The following is an 18,124-nucleotide window of genomic DNA, read 5'->3' on the forward strand; positions in this document are numbered from 1 at the left end:
AAAGCCATTTGCACATAACAAAATATGTATTTTATCACATTGGCTTTATTTTATTTGTTTTTTATCTTGTATTTTGGAAATGTACATCCAGGGTTTTTTCCTTTAATTTTTTTGAGGGGCCCCAAGAGAGCGGGGCCCCAAGCTTATACATAAATCCGGCACTGATCCCAAGTAGGAATGGAGGGGGGCAGAAGGGGAACAATACAAATTTTATGTATCAGTGCTAAATAAAAAGCTGGTTGCAAGCAATAAATGAACTGAGAGAAAAATCATAACTTTTGTAAACCTTTTAAACCAGAGGTAGCTAATGTAATGCTCTCCAGAGACTACAACTCCTGCCAGCATCAGGCAGCATAGTCGGTGGTCCAACATCCAAAGGGCACCACTTTGGCTACTTCTGTTTAAAACAGCTGTGTCTCTGTGCACAGTGCAGGAGAATAGAGAAACAGCAGTCATTATATGCCAAGAGCACAGAAACACCTATTATATAAGTAAAAAATTATAATCGGTGGGCATATGTATGTTTTTAGTAAGACCAAAGGAAGAGAGGTCATATCTATGCTAGAACCGGGTCTAAATTCCCAGCTTTTCGGCTTGCATTATTCTTCCCCGTTGATTTCACATCATTATATTGTGGCTGGCGGGCATCTCCTCTCTGCACAGATACAAGACCCCAGTGGTTCTCTCCCAGGTATTGGTTAAATCCCCTTATACCTATCAATATTTTGTCTAATATTAATAGTTTTACTCGTGTACATTGATGCAGTTTTGGAAACCCAAGTATCCGATACTGCGTCAAATGTTCAAGTGTTGCTGCATGGTCTAACCTGCATTAAAAAGGGCTTTGCTTAAATGTCAGCTGGCTGGTACTGTTTGCTTTATGTTGGCCAAACAGAGCCCCTCCTAGGTAAAGGTAGCTTGCATTTTCTCCATACTGTATCTTCTCTAACTTGTATTTGTTTATTTTTGGTTTTCTTCCCCCTTTCATTTCTTTTCCTTTTTTTGGTAATATTTGGATTCGTCAATCTGTGGATTTGTTTTGATCTGGTGAGTGGTATTTGTCACATCATCTCATCCCTTGTGGAGTGCTCATTCTGTTTGTGCTGAGACCATCCAAAGGGCTTTTTTTGGCTGGAAATACGGGGCAATGCTATTGCAAGTTGTTAGCCCCCTTCGGTAACTGAAGCCACCTGGCTCTTTAAGGTTTTTGCTTTTATCTTAACAAAACCTTGGCATGGAGTTTCATTGAAGTTAATATCTGTCTTTAACCCCCTACCCTAGCTACCTATCAAGGCTGAATTCTTTCTACTCTTTAAATTTGCTTGAAGGTGCTCTCTAACTTTTCTTCTGTGTTTGCTCCTTAAGTGATTCTAGCTGGAATCACTGGAATGACTTCTGGGCTAGTTGAGCGAGAGGAAACACTCTCTTGTGCTTCCCCAGTTGCCTTGGAATGTTTAAAGCTGGGCTTAGGGAAGGATGTGTGTGCCCTCTTTGCATTTGGAGGCAAGCATCTCTCCAGCAGGAGTAGCACAACTTCCATTTTTTTAAATACAGCTGTTTGCTAATTTCCATTTGGTCTTTACAGCTCCATAGAATCAATAAACTGCAACATTCCTCCATTGTGGGGTTGTCCCACCTAACTCTGCCCATCCTGCAGTCGGGGGGAAACTAACAGTAAAAACTGTTTTCAAAGTCTCCCTCTTGAAGCTTGATAGGCCTTCATCCTCACGTGTATATTCAGCCGTTATTGCACTATAGCCAGCACATGTTGCAGTGAAAGGGTAATTACTCGAGAACTTATCCTTTAACTATCTGGCTTACTCCAGGATTGTTTTATATAGCTGCAGATATTCTATAGAAGATGATGTGGGAAGTTGAAAAGAGGATCTGGTTTCCAGCTGAGCTTGGTTTTGTTGACTAAGTATTGCAGACTAAGGCTGTGCATTCAAATTACCATGAACACACATTCATTTTTGTCTCACCGGTTTTCCCAAGGAGCTCAAGGTACAGTGGTACCTCTACTTACGAATAACTCTACTTACGAATGGAGCTCCGTCCGCCATCTTGGATGTGGTTTAGATAGGATTTTTTCTACTTACGAATTTTTAGATAGGGTTGCTTCTACTTACGAATTCTTTCTCCCAATGCATTCCTATGGGGTTCGACTTACAATTTTTTTCGACTTACGAATGTGCATTCGGAATGCATTAAATTCGTAAGTAGAGATACCACTGTAATGGCTATCTAGAAAAATTGACAGGATGGTACTGATGGCCAGCTTCTCCATGTTACTTCCTGAACACTAAGTTTCTTCTTGCAGATAGCCCTCTTGTATTCTGTTTTTGTCTGGTAGCTGGTGACTAAGAAAAATCTGAGTTTACTGTTAGGACAGGGCTTTGGAAAGGAATGTCCACTTGAGAACATGCAACTTGCATGTGAAATGGCCATAGCAGATTATTACACCGATTACGGAGAAATTGCCGGTTAGGGCTCTTTGGATTACCATCTAGGTTTTGTTCCATATACGTATTGTTTTTAGTAATTCTGGGTTAGTTGGCAGTTCTGCAATCATAACATTAGAGCAGGCATCCCCAAACTTCGGCCCTCCAGATGTTTTGGACTACAGTTCCCATCTTCCCCGACCACTGGTCCTGTTAGCTAGGGATCATGGGAGTTGTAGGCCAAAACATCTGGAGGGCCGCAGTTTGGGGATGCCTGCATTAGGGCCTGGGTCTTCTCTCCTGCTGGGAACCCCGCAAGACATACTGCATTTGAATACTTATAGAGACTTTTAACAAGATGCATTGCCTAGACTTTACCCTATATTGTTTCAGGCCTTCTTAATACAGGTGAAACTCGGAAAATTAGAGTATCGTCGAAAAGTGCATTAATTTCAGTAATGCAACTTAAAAGATGAAACCAATATATGAGATAGATGCATGACATGCAAACCAAGATATGTCAAGCCTTTATTTGTTGTAATTGTAATTATTTGTCGTTAGGCGGGTCAATTATAAATGGAATGTAATTAATGAAATGTAATAGCGATGTTTATTTTTGTATTATTGTAACTATTTGTTTTATTACTGTGGAATTTCCAAAAGAAAGCATTTGTAAAAATTAAAATTAAAATAAAAAATAATAAGTTGCATTACTGAAATAAATGCACTTTTCGATGATATTCTAATTTTCCGAGTTTCACCTGTGTGCCAGCTTTACTTTGACTCTAAGACCATCACTGCCTGTACTGCTACTTGCCAAATGTCTTGTCTAAAACACTTCTAACTCTGTTGCTACCGGCAACTATTATGATAGGTAGATGCGGCTCAGCTATGTGTGCAGGAGGCAATAAGAGGAAAATTATATGATACGGTGGCAAGACAATCACTCCTGGAAGCGCATGGTGCTCACAAAAGCAACCCTCAAGTTTCATACAGAAACCCATTTCACTTCCCAAGCATGTCTCATCCGGTCAAAAAATTGTGCTTAGTCAAAGTGCTCATCCTAGTTTCGTATTATAATTGTTTGCATTGCATTTAATTGTCATGAGAGACACTTTTGCAGAAATGTATCTTCACCTTCCATTTGACTGCATGGGAGCAGCTCACACACGCTTCTGTTCATTTTAAGCTAGGCTCTGCACAGCTGTGTTGGAGTAAATAATTATTGTATAAATAAAGCATGGTGCGGCGCACATTTTTAACTAGGGAAACAGGAAGATGTATAGTCTAGACATGCAAGGAGCAAAAATCCTGTTTCCAACCTATGTTAATAAGGTGTCACTTCAAAACTGAAATGTGTCCTCCTTTTCAGTTTCAGGCCAAGGGCATATTGCCTTGCAGACAGCGATGAAGAATCTTCTAGTGCTGGCTCCTCAGATGAAGATGATGCTGCAGAAGCAACAGGGAGCGAGAAACCTCTAGTGCCAGGAGGAGAAGGGTGAGTTAGTCTGTGGCTTGGACCACAAGGAGATGGTTCGTTCTGTTTTTGTGTTGAGCATATTACTAGTATTCCCTAGGTTAAGAGTGCGCATCAACAAGTGTTACAGCCAGACTAGGTTGTGTTCATTGGATTTGGACAATCTCAAATCTCCAGCTGAATTGGGTCACTTTGAAATGATACGGGGCTTGTCTGAAACAAAAGCGGCTCTCTCTGAAGCACCCAGAACCAAAACAGGGACCTCTGAAATAATTGGGACACTTCAGACATGCAGAAATTGGGGGGAGGGAGAGATACTGTAGGCGGGTTTCACCACCAGAAGGCCCTCAGATCTGGATCTCAAAACAAAGTGATCATACCTGAAGGAGCATGTCCACCCACATCTTTCAGCCTGAGATACAGCTCCGAGGGCCTTTGGGCTGTTCCCTCACTGGGAGAAGTAAGGTTACAGGGAACCAGGCCGAGGGCCTTCTCGGTAGTGGCACCCGCCTGGTGGAACGCCCTCCCATCAGATGTCAAGGAGATGAGTAACTATATAACCTTTGGAAGACATCTGAAGGCAGGCCTTTATAGAGAAGTTTTTAATGTTGGATGTCTTATTATGTTTTAATGTCTTGGAAGCCACCCAAAGTGGCAGGGAAACCCCAGCCAGGTAGGCAGCATATACATAATAAATTATTATTATTATTGTTGTTGTTATTGTTATTGTTATCATCATCATCAGGGGACTTGAGAGAAAATATTATAATGTCTGGGAACTTACAGTACATAGATTAGGTAGGTAAAGGGAAGCAAAAGGGGGACATGAGAGAGGTCCTCCTTTCCTCCTTTTTAAAATAAGAGTCATCCACTGAGGCTGAATGGTTGGAGAGTGAAGGAGATTGCTGTTGCTTTCATGTCCAGCTTGCGGGCTTTGCATGGGCATCTGGTAGGCCACTGTGGAAAGCTAAAAGAGAAAGGTAAAGGACCCCTGGATGGTTAAGTCCAGTCAAAGGTGAGCCGGCGTTTGTCCACAGACAGCTTTCCGGATCATGTGGCCAGCATGACTAACCACTTCTGGCGCAACGGAACACTGTGACAGAAACCAGAGCGCACAGAAACGCTGTTGATCTTCCCGCCGCAGCTGTTCTTATTTATCTACTTGTACTGGCGTGCTTTCAAACTTATAGGTTGGCAGGAGCTGGGACAGAGCAACAGGAGCTCACCCCGTCGCAGGAATTCGAACCACCAACATTCTGATTGGCAAGCCCAAGAGGCTCAGTGGTTTTTAGATCACAGTGCCACCCGCATCCTCCGACTGTGGAAAACAGGATGCTGGGCTACATTGGCTTTTGGTCTGATCCGGCGAGGCTGCTTTTTTATGTTCAGCCAATATCTGTTGCCATTGAAAAGCTTTCAAACTATTCAACTGGTTTGTATACACAAGAAGTCACTTGAAAGGTCCTTACTGTCTAGGCAATAGTGATGCAACTGAATGTAATGATAGCTTCCATAGCTTCCCCCCCTCTTGAGCAAGTGAAGGTGGCCTTGAGCATTCCCAGTAATGGCAGTGGAATGTAGAAGTGACTCCCATTTTTCCTCTTCCCTCGGTTCTTGTGTAACGCACTCAATTATCGCCCAAGCATCTCTCATGGTGTGAATTGAGAGGGCCTACAGTGACTCCAGGACATCTTAATTCCTCTGCTGGTGGAAGGAATGGCTGATCTTGGGTGGGATGCGAATGCCTCCTGTCAATGGAAGCTTTGGAAAGTAATTTGTGGTGAAGGGAGGGAGGTTAAAAAGGACCTCTGGCACAGCTTGGGTGGGGAGGGGAGTAGAGATTGTTCCAGCTGGTAAGCTGAAATGCTTACCCTGAGGGGGGCGATCACTTTAGTATGACATTGAATCCCCCCCCCCCCCGGACTATGAGTTGCTCATGTAAAAGGAAAGTTGCTGCATTTCCCCACAACCTAAAGTTGCCATCAGAACGCCAGAGGTTGTGTTTTGACACAGAGGCTGAATATGGGATTAGCCCCACTAGAAGTATAACGTTTGATCTAGCGAACCTAAAAGAAACCTGCTCTCAAAGCCGCAGAGACCCTGGAGGCAACTGGTGTGTGCTTCTTCCCACCAAACTGTATCAGTCTTCTCATGTGGAATAAGATCCTTGGCTGGTGCAAATAAATTATGTACATCACACGTACTAAATCTGGTCCATATGCATATCCATAGAAGATGAAGTGAATGGGTAGCATCATCGGGCTATTAATGGGTTCTGAGAGCCACCTTTGCTGCGAGCCACAATTCTGTACATCTGGGGATATAAGCGCAATTTGCCTGATATGCCAAAAATTGCACTGTCGCAGGTTCTGGGCAGCAGTAAGATTCTCATTGTCCCTTTTTTGCATAGAAAAGTCCTATTTTACAATCATAGGAAGTCAGGCCATTGGTCTTGTCAGTTGAGTGCTGTCGCTGGGAAAGGTAATAATATCTGCAGGCTTGGGAAAGAACTCCATATGCTTTGAGCATCTCTCCAGACACTTCTGTCTCCCTGTGTGTGTGTGTTTGCGCGCCCACGCATGTTAAGAAGGTGACGAATAAATTGCCATTCATTATGCTAGTTCATGTTACAATGAACACATTTAGCGGTTAAAAATAGCCGACTGCCATGCATCCAGTGCCATCTGGAAGGGAGAAACATTTTGGGTGAATGAAAGATACTTGCTAAACTTTTGTGACTAGGAAGGTGTTTTTGCAGGCTTTGTGGTGATGTCTCTGGGTGCGTACTGAAGAAATCTTGTTGTTGTTGTTGTTGTTGCTGACGACGACTAGCATGTAGATTTATGCAGCATCTCAAGTCAATCATAAATAATGTAGTAGAATGTAGTAAATTTTCCAGATGATGGAAATTCCAGAAATTGCTGCCTATATTGCTGTGCCACATGCAGGTCGTCATTAGCTCTGCAGGCATGGCCAAACTTGGCCCTCCAGGTGTTTTGGGACTACAACTCCCATCATCCCTAGCTAACAGGACCAGTGGTTAGGGATGATGGGAATTGTAGTCCCAAAACATTTGGAGGGCCAAGTTTGGCCATGCCTGAGCTATAGGAACAGTAAATTTGTGTTGCTGCTTGCTTAGGCTAATGAATTGCTCCTTGCTTAGGCTCTGCCTCTGCCACCTTCGCTGCATGTTCTTGGCTAAAAAAACTTTCTGAATAACAACATCTATATTTTCATGCTACTTGAGAACAATCTCATACATGTAGGTCATTTATTAGCACTGTTTTCACACCACAGAGGCATGGGGCTTCCATCTTCTTAAAAAACATCAGGACCTCTTTTTAATCCCATTTGCACCCACGTTTTACAGCGGAACCTCGGGTTGCGGACATAATCCGTGACAGAGGCACGTCCGCAGCGTTCGTAACCTGCAGCGCTGCGTCTGTGCACGTGTGTGGCGCAATTTGGTGCTTCTGCGCATGCGCGAGCGGCGACACCTGGAAGTAACCCTTTCTGGTACTTCTGGGTTTCCTGCAGTCCATAACCTGAAAATGCGTAACCTGGAGCGTCTGTAACCTGAGGTACCACTGTGATTTAATTTTTATTTCATTTCTAAAATGTGTATCCCTTTTTTTTAACTCTCTGCAATCTCAAAGCAGCTAAGACTCAAACATAACAACAAAACACTAAAGAATCAATATCCAGTTAAGAACAGTAGCACAACAAACAGAAATCCATAACATTGACAAAGATGGACCAGAAAGCAGCCATCGTAAAGCTCTCTTAAAGCAAAGCCATTTAGCAGTCCTTAAACAGCTGCCTCCCTAAATCCCTAAAATGTCCCTCTTACTCTCCTGAGGTTTGAAAGTAGTTGTGACAATGCATTGAAAACTGTTGTAAAGGGGGAATTGGGGGAGGGGGAGGAAATAGTACGCAGGAGTTTTAAAAGATGTTCTCTTGCAAAATCCACCAAAATACTCCTTGAGATTGAAAGGACTAACGTGAGCAGCCCTTCAGGCCAAAGCTATTTGGGTGGAGGGTGGTATATAAATTTAATAAATAATGTTAATAACAAACAATTTGGTGAGAATGTAAGCACCCATGATTCACAGTCAGAATCTTTGGGTAGCATCGTGAGGCTTTGTCCTTTCTCCCTTTCTCTCTGTTTTTTGTACTTAAAAAAAATTTAAAAACCTACTTGGGTCACTTTGTCCTCAAGTCCTCTATCATGTCGATTTGCCAAAAGGCATCTCTGTATATTATAATAATAACAACAACAACAACAACAACAATAATTTTATTTATACCCCCCCCTCCCCGGCCAGGGCCGGGCTCAGGGTGGCTAACACCAAATATAAATTACAATAAAATGTAGTAGGAAAAAAAACAGTTAATTAAAATACAGCTTAAAATACATCTTAAAATACAGCTTAAAATGCAGCCTCAATTTAGTAAAGGTAAATGGTAAAGGGACCCTTGACCATTAGGTCCAGTCGTGACCGACTCTGGGGTTGCGCACTCATCTTGCATTATTGGCCGAGGGAGCCGGCGTATAGCTTCCAGGCCATGTGGCCAGCATGACAAAGCCGCTTCTGGTGAACCAGAGCAGCACATGGAAACGCCGTTTACCTTCCCGCTGTAGCGGTTCCTATTTATCTACTTGCATTTTGACGTGCTTTCGAACTGCTAGGTTGGAGTTTAGTAGGAGCCCATAAATCAAGACCATAAAGGGCGGAAACATCAGATATTCACCCAAGCCAGCTGTCCATGCTGGTCCTACATGGGCCAGCAAAAAAGCCAAGGGAAAATTTATATACCAAATCCCATATAAGGGGTCAGAGTGAGTCTAAGCCGAAGGCCAGGCAGAACAGCTCCATCTTGCAGGCCCTGTGGAAAGACGTCAAATCCCGCAGGGCCCTGGTCTCCTGTGACAGAGCATTCCACTAAGTCGGGGCCAGTGCTAAAAAGGCCCTGGCCCTAGTTGAGACCAATCTAACCTCCTTGAGGCTCGGGACCTCCAAAGTGTTATTTATGGGCCTTAAGGTCCTCTGCGGGTGCAAATGCTATGAGGATTTGTGTGCCCTGGCCCTCTTAGGTACCTAGCAGCAACCTCTGGGCCTGTAGCAATTCAACTGTAATGCTACAATGAAAGTCTGCATTTGTGCATTAAAGGGCATACATACCCTGTAAGCAGCCCTGTGATCTTCGGATGAAGGGCAGTATTATCAATTTAATAAATAATAAACTATCCAAGCTTTGTCGTGCATTTTGCTTCTATTCTACTAAAAGGGGATGCAAGAAAGGCAGGCATGCAACTCTCCTTCTCTCTCTCTCTGCCCATAGCAAAGCCAGTATCACAAGTTTTTCAACTGCTGTTGAGGAGTTCCAGCAGCCTGTGTTGTTTGGGCCGCTTACAGCCCTGCAGCAGCAAATTAGTCATCCCTAGCACTAAAGCATAGAAAGCCAACATGGTGACTTCCAGATGTTGTTGGATTCCCAACTCTCACAGTTCCCAATTCCGGGCACCACAATTTAAGAAGGATGTTCACAAGCTGGAACCGTGTGCAGAGGAGGGCGACTAAGATGATCAAGGGTCTGGAAGCTAAGCCTTATGAGGAGCACTTGAAAGAGCTGGATATGCTTAGCCTGGAAAAGAGGAGCCTGAGAGGAGATAGGATAGCCATCTTCAAATATCAGAAGGACTGTCACATGGAGGAGGGAGCATGCTTGTTTTCTCCTGCTCTGGAGGGTAGGACTCGAACCAAGGGCTTCAAGTTGCAAGAAAGTAGATTCCAACTAAACCTTTCTGACTCCAACTAAACCTTTCTGAACTAAAAACTTTCTGATGGTAAGAGCTGTTCGGCGGTGGAACAGACTCCCACAAGAAGTGGTGGACTCTCCTTCCTTGGAGGTTTTTAAGCAGAGGTTGGATGGCCATTTGTCCTGGATGCTTTAGCAGAGATTCCTGCATTGCAGGGGGTTGGACTAGATGACCCTCGGGCCCTTTCCAACTCTAAGATTCTATGATAAGCCACAGCTAACCTAGCTAATGGCCAGGGATGATGGGAGTTGATGTCTGGAAACCTGCAGAGAGCTCTGTGTGAATATTCTATCTACAGCTACAGAATAAGATGAAACGTTGTTTTGTTTTTTAAATTTGAAAAAAAAACCTTCTTTTCCAGGAACCCACTTTGATGCTTTCTTCTTCTCTCTCTTAAAGATATGTTGGGGGGCACCGAACCAGTAAAATAATGAGGTTTGTGGATAAAATCACCAAGTCAAAATACTTCCAGAAAGCAACAGAGACTGAGTTCATCAAAAAAAAGATTGAAGAGGTCTCAAACACTCCACTTTTGCTAACCGTTGAGGTACAAGAATGTAAAGGAACATTAGCAGTTAACATTCCTCCACCTCCCAGCGATCGAATATGGTAAGCGGGAGTCGAGACTTGACTTGAAGCCTTTTCAAGACCTGTGCAATTCATCATTTGTTCCTATGAAGCTACCAGGACAGTGGTTTGATTATTTCTGTGTGTGCTGTGGAAAGAGCTCCTATTTTGCCATTTGTGTCCCCCCCCCCCGCTGCCCCCTTTTTGTTTCTCTCATATGAAAGCAAAGAGGGCTGCATATGTGTGCAGCTGAAGGGTTGGTATGCCATAGGATGTCCCATCTTAAGGACTGGCAAGCATTTTTAGGAAGCATTTTGCAAATCCCAAATGTGCATTGTGCCCAGCAACTGAGTCCTACTCAGAGCAGACCCACCTAAGGGGCCATGGCTAAGGTCCATTAATTGCAGTGGGTCTACTCTACCTTAGTTGGATGCAACCCTTTGGTTGTTTCCAGCTCACCTGGGACCAAGTTTAATTGCACGCAATGGTGCTTGCTTCAGAGTGGGTATGTATGGCATTTGCTTTTCCTACAAACTGGGAGCTGCTAACCTGCAGCCTTCCACATATTGTAGGACGCCAGACAGTCCCCATTGGCCCCAGACAGCAGAGCCAGCATTTGGGAATGATGGCAGCTGTAGTCTAGCAACATTTGGAGAGCCACAATGTAGCCCTTTCCAACTCTACAATTCTGTGATTGTATGAAACAGTTTGTTACGATACACAGTCAAACCTTGGTTGTCGAATGTAATCCGTTCTGGAAGCCTGTTCGGCTTCCAAAACATTCGGCAACCGAGGCACGGCTTACGGTTGGTTGCAAGAGCTTCCTGCACGTTGGACGTCCGGCTTTCGAAAACCGGAGCGTTTACTTCCAAGTTTTCAGCATTCAGGAGCCGAAATGTTCGAAAATGGAGCCGTTTGGGAGCCGAGGTTTGACTGTACCCACATTCCGCTTCAGACTGCAGCTGAGACAGGTGCTGTTGTAAAAATAAACAAATGTCTAAATCCATTTTTAAAGCTTTTTGTAGATTTATAATATTTGAAAAGCTGGCAAAAGCTAGCAGTTCTATTAGGGCAGAGAAGCACCAGTGCAAGATTCTCCAGAAATCAAGCAGAATTAGCTTTTCCCAGTTTAGGATGAGGCCCATTGCTGGGAAAAACAAAGTATTGCACAAGATGAGGATCAAGACAGGTGTGGGGAACCTTTGTCCCTGAATTAGAGCAACCTCTATTGTTATGTCTGTAAATTACTGTTATTACTAGCAGCAAAGACTGTTTTACTTGGTACTGGAATTCAGAAGCAATACAAATTGTTAATGAGTCATACCAAGGAAGATCCACATCTTTGTCGTGTTGTAATATGAAGCGAATACACAAGATAACTAGTGTGCTAGCTATATTGTTGGACTTGGACCAGGGAGACATGCATTTAAATCCCAGCTCAACTGTGGATGTCTCAAGATGTCCTTTAGCAAGTATCTGTTTTGGACTTACCTCCCAGGTTGGTAGTTTATGATAAAAGCTGAAGGAGGAATGAGAAGAAGAATGCGATAAACAAGTAAATGCAGTCATACATTCTGTGTTTTCTGTTCAGGTACGGCTTCCGAAGACCACCCTACCTAGAGCTCAAAGCTAGGCCAAAGCTTGGTGAGAGAGAGGTGACTTTGGTTCATGTGACTGAATGGATAGAGAAAAAATTGGAACAAGAATTCCAGGTATATTTCTTCAAAGCTCTTTTCATTGTCACTGGTGTTTTAAGTGTGTCCTTAGATAATTTTGTCTAATTCACAAGGTGAGGAAGCATGGGTTTGTTTGTTTTTGTTTTTTAAGGACTATAAATATCCAACTGAAAATATAATGAAGAAAACCTGCTTTAAATTATTGCACATTGACTTGCTGCCAGCCGCTCAAAACCAGCTCCTGGAGTAAATCTGTAGGAAAAAAATTCCACCTGTAATATTTTTGGTGAAGCAGAAATTATGGGGACTACATTAGTCCTACTCAGAGTAGACCCACTGAAATGGATGACATAATTCACTTAGGTCCATTAATTTAAATTTGTCAGCTCAGAGTATACAACTTAGTTGGACACAACCCTCTGTCCAAACTTCAGATCAGTGCTGCCTTTGGAAATCTGGGTAGGGGGCATAAGGGGCTTCTGCAGGCAGCAGAGGGAACACTTTAAAACAAACAAACAACAACAACAACACCACACACACACACACAAAACAAAAGGTAAGTTGCTTCATCAAAATTATATGGTTCGAATGATATCTTGTCATCTGAAAACTGAAGTAGCTTTGTCATAAATGACTGGTGTTTCAACTCTGTTTCATAAATTAAAATAAAAAAATTACTGGGGGTTATGTTTGGTTGCTGTATCATACTTGTTTAGTATCATACTTGTTAGACCCACCGATAGGATGCTCTGAAATATTCACAATTTCTAGGTAAAAAAGCAGCAAGCCTATGTTGTGGTTGCTTAAACCCCCTTCGTGCATTAATGCAGTTACTGGGAAACAGGAGACGGACCAAAATGAAGGGAAATTAAGCTTATTTTTGAAGCATATCACTTGCCTGTGTCGTTTGAATTTTCTGATTGGTTTTTTTACACTTTGCAGAAAATTTTTGTCATGCCAAACATGGACGATGTTTATATCCCACTAATGCACTCAGCCATGGATCCCCGTTCATCTGTGTCCCCCCCGAAAGAATCCGTCACAGAAGCTACTGATCAGCCATGAAATGTGAAGACTGCAGTTTACAGTATTAACATATTATGTTTTCATGTGGTTGGGTTTTTTAAAAAAACAACACCGAACTGTTTAGTAGATTTTGTCCTTGTGCCACATTTTATTTTGCTTTCCGAGGAGGATGGCTGTATGCCCATCGTTGCTCCAGTTTGTCCAAGTGTTGCTCCTATCTCCTCTTCTGAACATAAATTCCATTTCTAAAACCAGTCTGTGTCTTTGCAGCAGCTGCTGTTGGGCTTCCAACGCTAGCAGTTAACATGCAGCACCGTTTTGCTGTAAAGGATTTGGAAAATCCCCACCAACTGCAATTGAACCAGGAGCTTTGATGCAAACAGTAGTTGTTCGTGAGCGTGCAATATTGGCAGTGCACACCGAGCATCGATGGCTCATCTTACGCAGCCGCACGAACCTGTCCTCTATAAGGAACAAATTTGCATAACTGGAATACCTCCCCCCTCCCTCCCTCTTTCTCTTTCTCTCAGGCAGTTGGAGGTGTAAAATGAACAGGTATGTTCTTTCACTTCTGCAGTCCAATAGCTTGTGTCAAGCAAATTTTGAACTGTTTTCTGGAGTTAAGAATGTAAATTGGATATACTGTATAGGTGATAATTGTGAAATCACTTCATGTGGATTAGACATAGTAGCTTATTTTTTCATAGAAAATTGTGCTTCTTTTGGAAACAAGTAGCCATATAACACATGCATACAGAAGTGATTAGGGAGGGGATCTAGCGATCCAGAAACGAATTAAAAATAAGGCAAAGCCATGAGACCAAACCATAGTAAGCCTTTTATTTAAGTGAGGTACAATCACCATGGCTTGTGATTCAATACCTGTTGTTAGACATGAACACACGTGGAAATGTCTAATGCTGTCAGTACATGCATGTGTGTACTGAAAATGATTGCTGTTAGCCTGTATGAAGTCATTCAAATTGATTAAATTTGTCTCACATTCCTGTTACTGCGTTTCCTCGTGCATATGATGTCCATGGATATAGTATGGTGGAGCCACCTTTTTTAAAGAGAGGTCAAATCCTGATTGTAACTCATTTGCCATCAAATCATTGTGGGCACCTTTTTAGCCCATCTCGTGAAAATGAGAGCTCAACAGGACTCCAAAGCATTACAACTGATAATGGCCAACATTTAACAACAAATTGCCTTGCTCTTTTTCTTTCTTTCTTTCTTTCTTGTCTTTAGACCATACATGCACATTAAATTGGTAACTATTAACACTACATCATAAATGATCGACACCAGTAACGGAGTGTTTCTTGATATTCAATATTGCCAACTACTTATGTCAAGAGAATGTTAAATTTAGTTTACAAAGCAGGTGAGTTATTCAGCTCACCTTTTAATAGTGTGCTATGCTTTAAGTGATTTTTAAACTTTTTGTATGTTGTGTTCAGTTACTGTGTATAAAACGTTTCATGATTTGTCATCTCTAAATGAAAACTAATTGAGTGGAGTTTTTTTTAAGCAACTTGCCTGAAACATATTTAAAGATAAAAAAGCATTTAATATATTTAAGTTTTCATATTATTTGGACACCTTTATTTTTGTTATGTAAACACCTGTGACCATTCCATTTTGTGTACAGACCCAACTCTTGTTCTCCGTATGGAAACATTTCCCTTTATGAAGTCTGCATGTCTTCTTCACAGTTATTCCCCCCCACCCTGCCCATGTGCAATAACAAAAGTCTAAAGACTAGATGCACTAATTAATATGTAAACAGATACCGAGATTTGACACAAGTGACTTCATTGCACTTCATTAATTGGACTATGTGGTTACAATGGGTTTGCTTTGTTCTCTGAAATAAATTTATCCCATGTCAAAGTACTGATTGAGTGTCATTTCTGAAGTCGTGAAAGGCCGACGGGACGGGACATGGGAGGTCCTGTCCAAAACCTGCTGGCTCTCCAGATTTTGTTGCACCTCCGACTCCCATCAGCCCGAACCAGCATGGGCATTGGTTAGAGATGATGGGAGTTGTGATATAGCAACATATGGAAGACTGGTTTTCCACCCCTGGTGGAAACAACAGCCAGCTAGTTCAGCTATGGATTCAGTCTGCAACTTCTCTCCCCTGTTCCTGGACCCAGAGATCATGGTATCAGAACAGCCTCAACCAATTATAAGCTTGTCAACTGCAGGAGATGCCAGGTCGTAGACACATTCCCATTGCTATTTCTCCCAAGCAAAGTAATCCACACTGTTCTATTAATTTATGAATTCTAAATTATTTACCATCTTGAAAACAGCAGCTGTGAATACAGTGAAGTCCAAGTGGGACTTGCAAGACAGTGTTGCAGTGTTGAATGCTTCTGTTTGGGATTCTAGCCACTTAAGACACACATGCCACTCCCCCCCCCCCCCGGTTTGTCAGCAGTCCTTGGCATTTATCTCCTGGATACCTCCATAGGTTTCTACTGGCAGTCTTCAATCTCTGGAGATATTTTAAAATGTCATTTGCTTAGATTTTTCAATAGCGTATTTACGCATGTGTAAAGGTAACCGTTAGGTCCAGTTGCGGACGACTCTGGGGTTGCGCCGCTCATCTCGCTCTACAGGCCAAGGGAGCCAGCATTTGTCCGCAGACAGCTTCCGGGTCATGTGGCCAGCATGACTAAGCTGCTTCTGGCGAACCAGAGCAGTGCACGGAAACGCCGTTTACCTTCCCACCAGAGCGGTACCTATTTATCTACTTGCACTTGATGTGCTTTCAAACTGCTAGGTGGGCAGGAGCCGGGACTGAGCAACAGGAGCTCACCCTGTCGCAGGGATTTGAACCACCGACCTCCTGATCGGCAAGCCCTAGGCTCTGTGGTTTAGACCACAGCGCCACCCGCGTCCCCCCGTGTATGCCTATGTAATTCCTTAATACTTAATTCATTCTGAGAATACGTGCCCTTGTTCTTACCCTCTTCTAGGATACCATCCCGTTCAGTCCTGCGTTCTAGTCTACAGTCCTCGGTCCTAGCATATTATGGAAGAGCTGCATCCAGGGATTTTTCCAGATTTTTTGTATTTATATGCCATACTCCCCTACGTACAGAGCACTCTCCAACCTGCAGTGTGTACAGAGGTATGTGTACTTTGGAAGTAAAAAAGAAAAAGGAAAAAAAAAGCTTCATGCCAAGCGGTTGGTTGTCCCTAGAATCTACTGATCAGTGCTACTATTGTTGGCAGCAGTGCAGGCACTTAACAGCCTCCAAATGTAATATATTTGCAATGGCATTTTCCCCAGGAAGCAACAGTTAGTTTGGCAGTTCTAGTAAGATGTGTCTGGCATTGCACTATAGCAGTAGGTGCCCCCTGAGCAACTCAGCCCAGAGGCCTGGGGATCAAAGATGCTTGCTGAAGGATCACTTCGAATAGCACTGCCAACCCTTGACATAGCAGTAATAGTTACAGCCTACTACTGTAGGGCAGTGAGGAATCCTCATGGATATTTGTTCTGTAGCAGCACTGTCACCTGTGACTCAACACAGTTGACATACTATACCAGTGGTGGCAAACCTATGGCACGCGTGCCAGAGGCTCAGAGCATGCGTACAGTCAGCCTGCTTCCGTGCTGGGGGTGGAGGGCTTGCATGCCAAGCAGGAATGGAGGCAGGGATCTCTCAGAAGTGGAGTGGAGGCTTCGGGCTGAGAGACCCCGCACGCAAGTAGGAGCGGGCAGCTCAACTGAGGAGCGCCTGGCTGCCTTCAGTTAGTTGGTGCAGGGGCTCTCAGATGCAGCTTCCGGGCTGCCTCCGCCTTCCAGGACCTCAGCAACTATGCAGCCTGGCTGCCTTCACGGGGTTGCAGGGGATCTGATGCAGTGGTGGGGGCTGCTTTAAACCTCTCCCTTGAGGGGATTGCAATGGAACCCCAATGGAAAGTGTGACGGAGCCTGTACCTCCCCAGCTGAGCGGCCTTGATCTAGCTCCTGTTCCTGTGCAAGCAGAAACTTTGCCTAGCAGAGCAGCCTGATCTTACTACTTGCCTGCAAGCAGGAGCAGTCTTGCCTGCTTGCTTGCTGCCCTGGCCCAGCCTTCCCTCACTCAGTGCTGGAGGAGGGGGTGGTTACTGTTGTGCTGTCTGGCCTGCATTTCCTCACTAGGAAAAGGGAAGTGTGGCACTCAAAACGGAAGTTATACTCAGAAATTTGGCTTCCAAAAAGTGTTCCAAAACCAGAACACTCATTTCTGGGTTTGAAGTGTTGAGGTTCCAAGTAATTCAAGAACTAAGCTGTTCAAAAACTGAGATATGACTGCAATTTCCCCAATTTTAACTGTATTTATTTATTCCCCCCCCCCCCGGTGATTTTCTCAAGTCAAAACGAGTACCCCTAAACATTTTCTAAGGAAAAAAGCACCGAGTTATACCCTAAAATTATATATCAATGGAAACATAATTTAATGAAGATTGTAACACAATAACTTTCATGAAGGATTATTTATTACAACAGCAGTCATAAAGAAGAAATGTGAAGCACACAGGAAAATATGAGATACATGGGTTAAATTCCAGTGTTGCAACTTTTGGGTTGCAGTTTGGGCTCTAAAAGGTTTGCCACCACTGCACTATACAAAGTACAGCCTCCGTTTGCGTGGTTGGCAGATCTAGTAAAAATCCAGTAGGCAAACTTGGCCTTTGGGTACTTTCAGCTAGCTTTAGGCATTTTAAAAAAAATGTTATTCATGCCAAACAAACTGCATCTTTCAGGAAACGTAGTTAATTTTTAAACCTCCGCTGTAGGCTCCTGAAAGCGATAGTATGAGAACTTATTACACAAATTATGTGTTGTTAGTCTGGACAGGTATTGTCCTAAGCCTCTGCCCAAACGGAAGCCTCTAACCTTCCCAGAAACATTTTTGTTGGGGTTTGTGTCACATAAAACAAAAATGACACTATTCAAAAGAGGCAGCAGTGGACTCCAGGGGTATAATATTCAGGTCAAATAAACCAAAGGCAAGCTGAAACCCGGTAAGTTCTGGTGTACAATGCCAACCGTCTACGGTATTTGCAACCCTTGATGCAGTTCCGGATTGTAGCATTTAATCATCAGATG

General features: G+C 43.3%; 1 protein-coding gene across 3 annotated transcripts in view; it reads left to right on the plus strand.

The window, feature by feature from the left end:
* TEX2 (testis expressed 2) overlaps nucleotides 1-15,402 on the plus strand; it is an 87,773-nt gene extending 72,371 nt beyond the window's left edge. For 2 of the 3 annotated variants that reach the window (XM_035103966.2, XM_035103964.2), the window contains exons 9-12: nucleotides 3,814-3,939; nucleotides 10,139-10,348; nucleotides 11,898-12,018; nucleotides 12,925-15,402. In XM_035103966.2, coding sequence (XP_034959857.2) covers nucleotides 3,814-3,939; nucleotides 10,139-10,348; nucleotides 11,898-12,018; nucleotides 12,925-13,047 — 580 coding nt within the window. In that variant the 3' untranslated portion in view covers nucleotides 13,048-15,402. The remainder of the gene's footprint in view (nucleotides 1-3,813; nucleotides 3,940-10,138; nucleotides 10,349-11,897; nucleotides 12,019-12,924) is intronic. The other variant, XM_035103963.2, reaches the window with a different exon arrangement.
* Nucleotides 15,403-18,124: the final 2,722 nt, after the last annotated feature.

This window comes from Zootoca vivipara, chromosome 2 (genome assembly GCF_963506605.1).
Source record: "Zootoca vivipara chromosome 2, rZooViv1.1, whole genome shotgun sequence".
Taxonomy (NCBI): domain Eukaryota; kingdom Metazoa; phylum Chordata; class Lepidosauria; order Squamata; family Lacertidae; genus Zootoca; species Zootoca vivipara.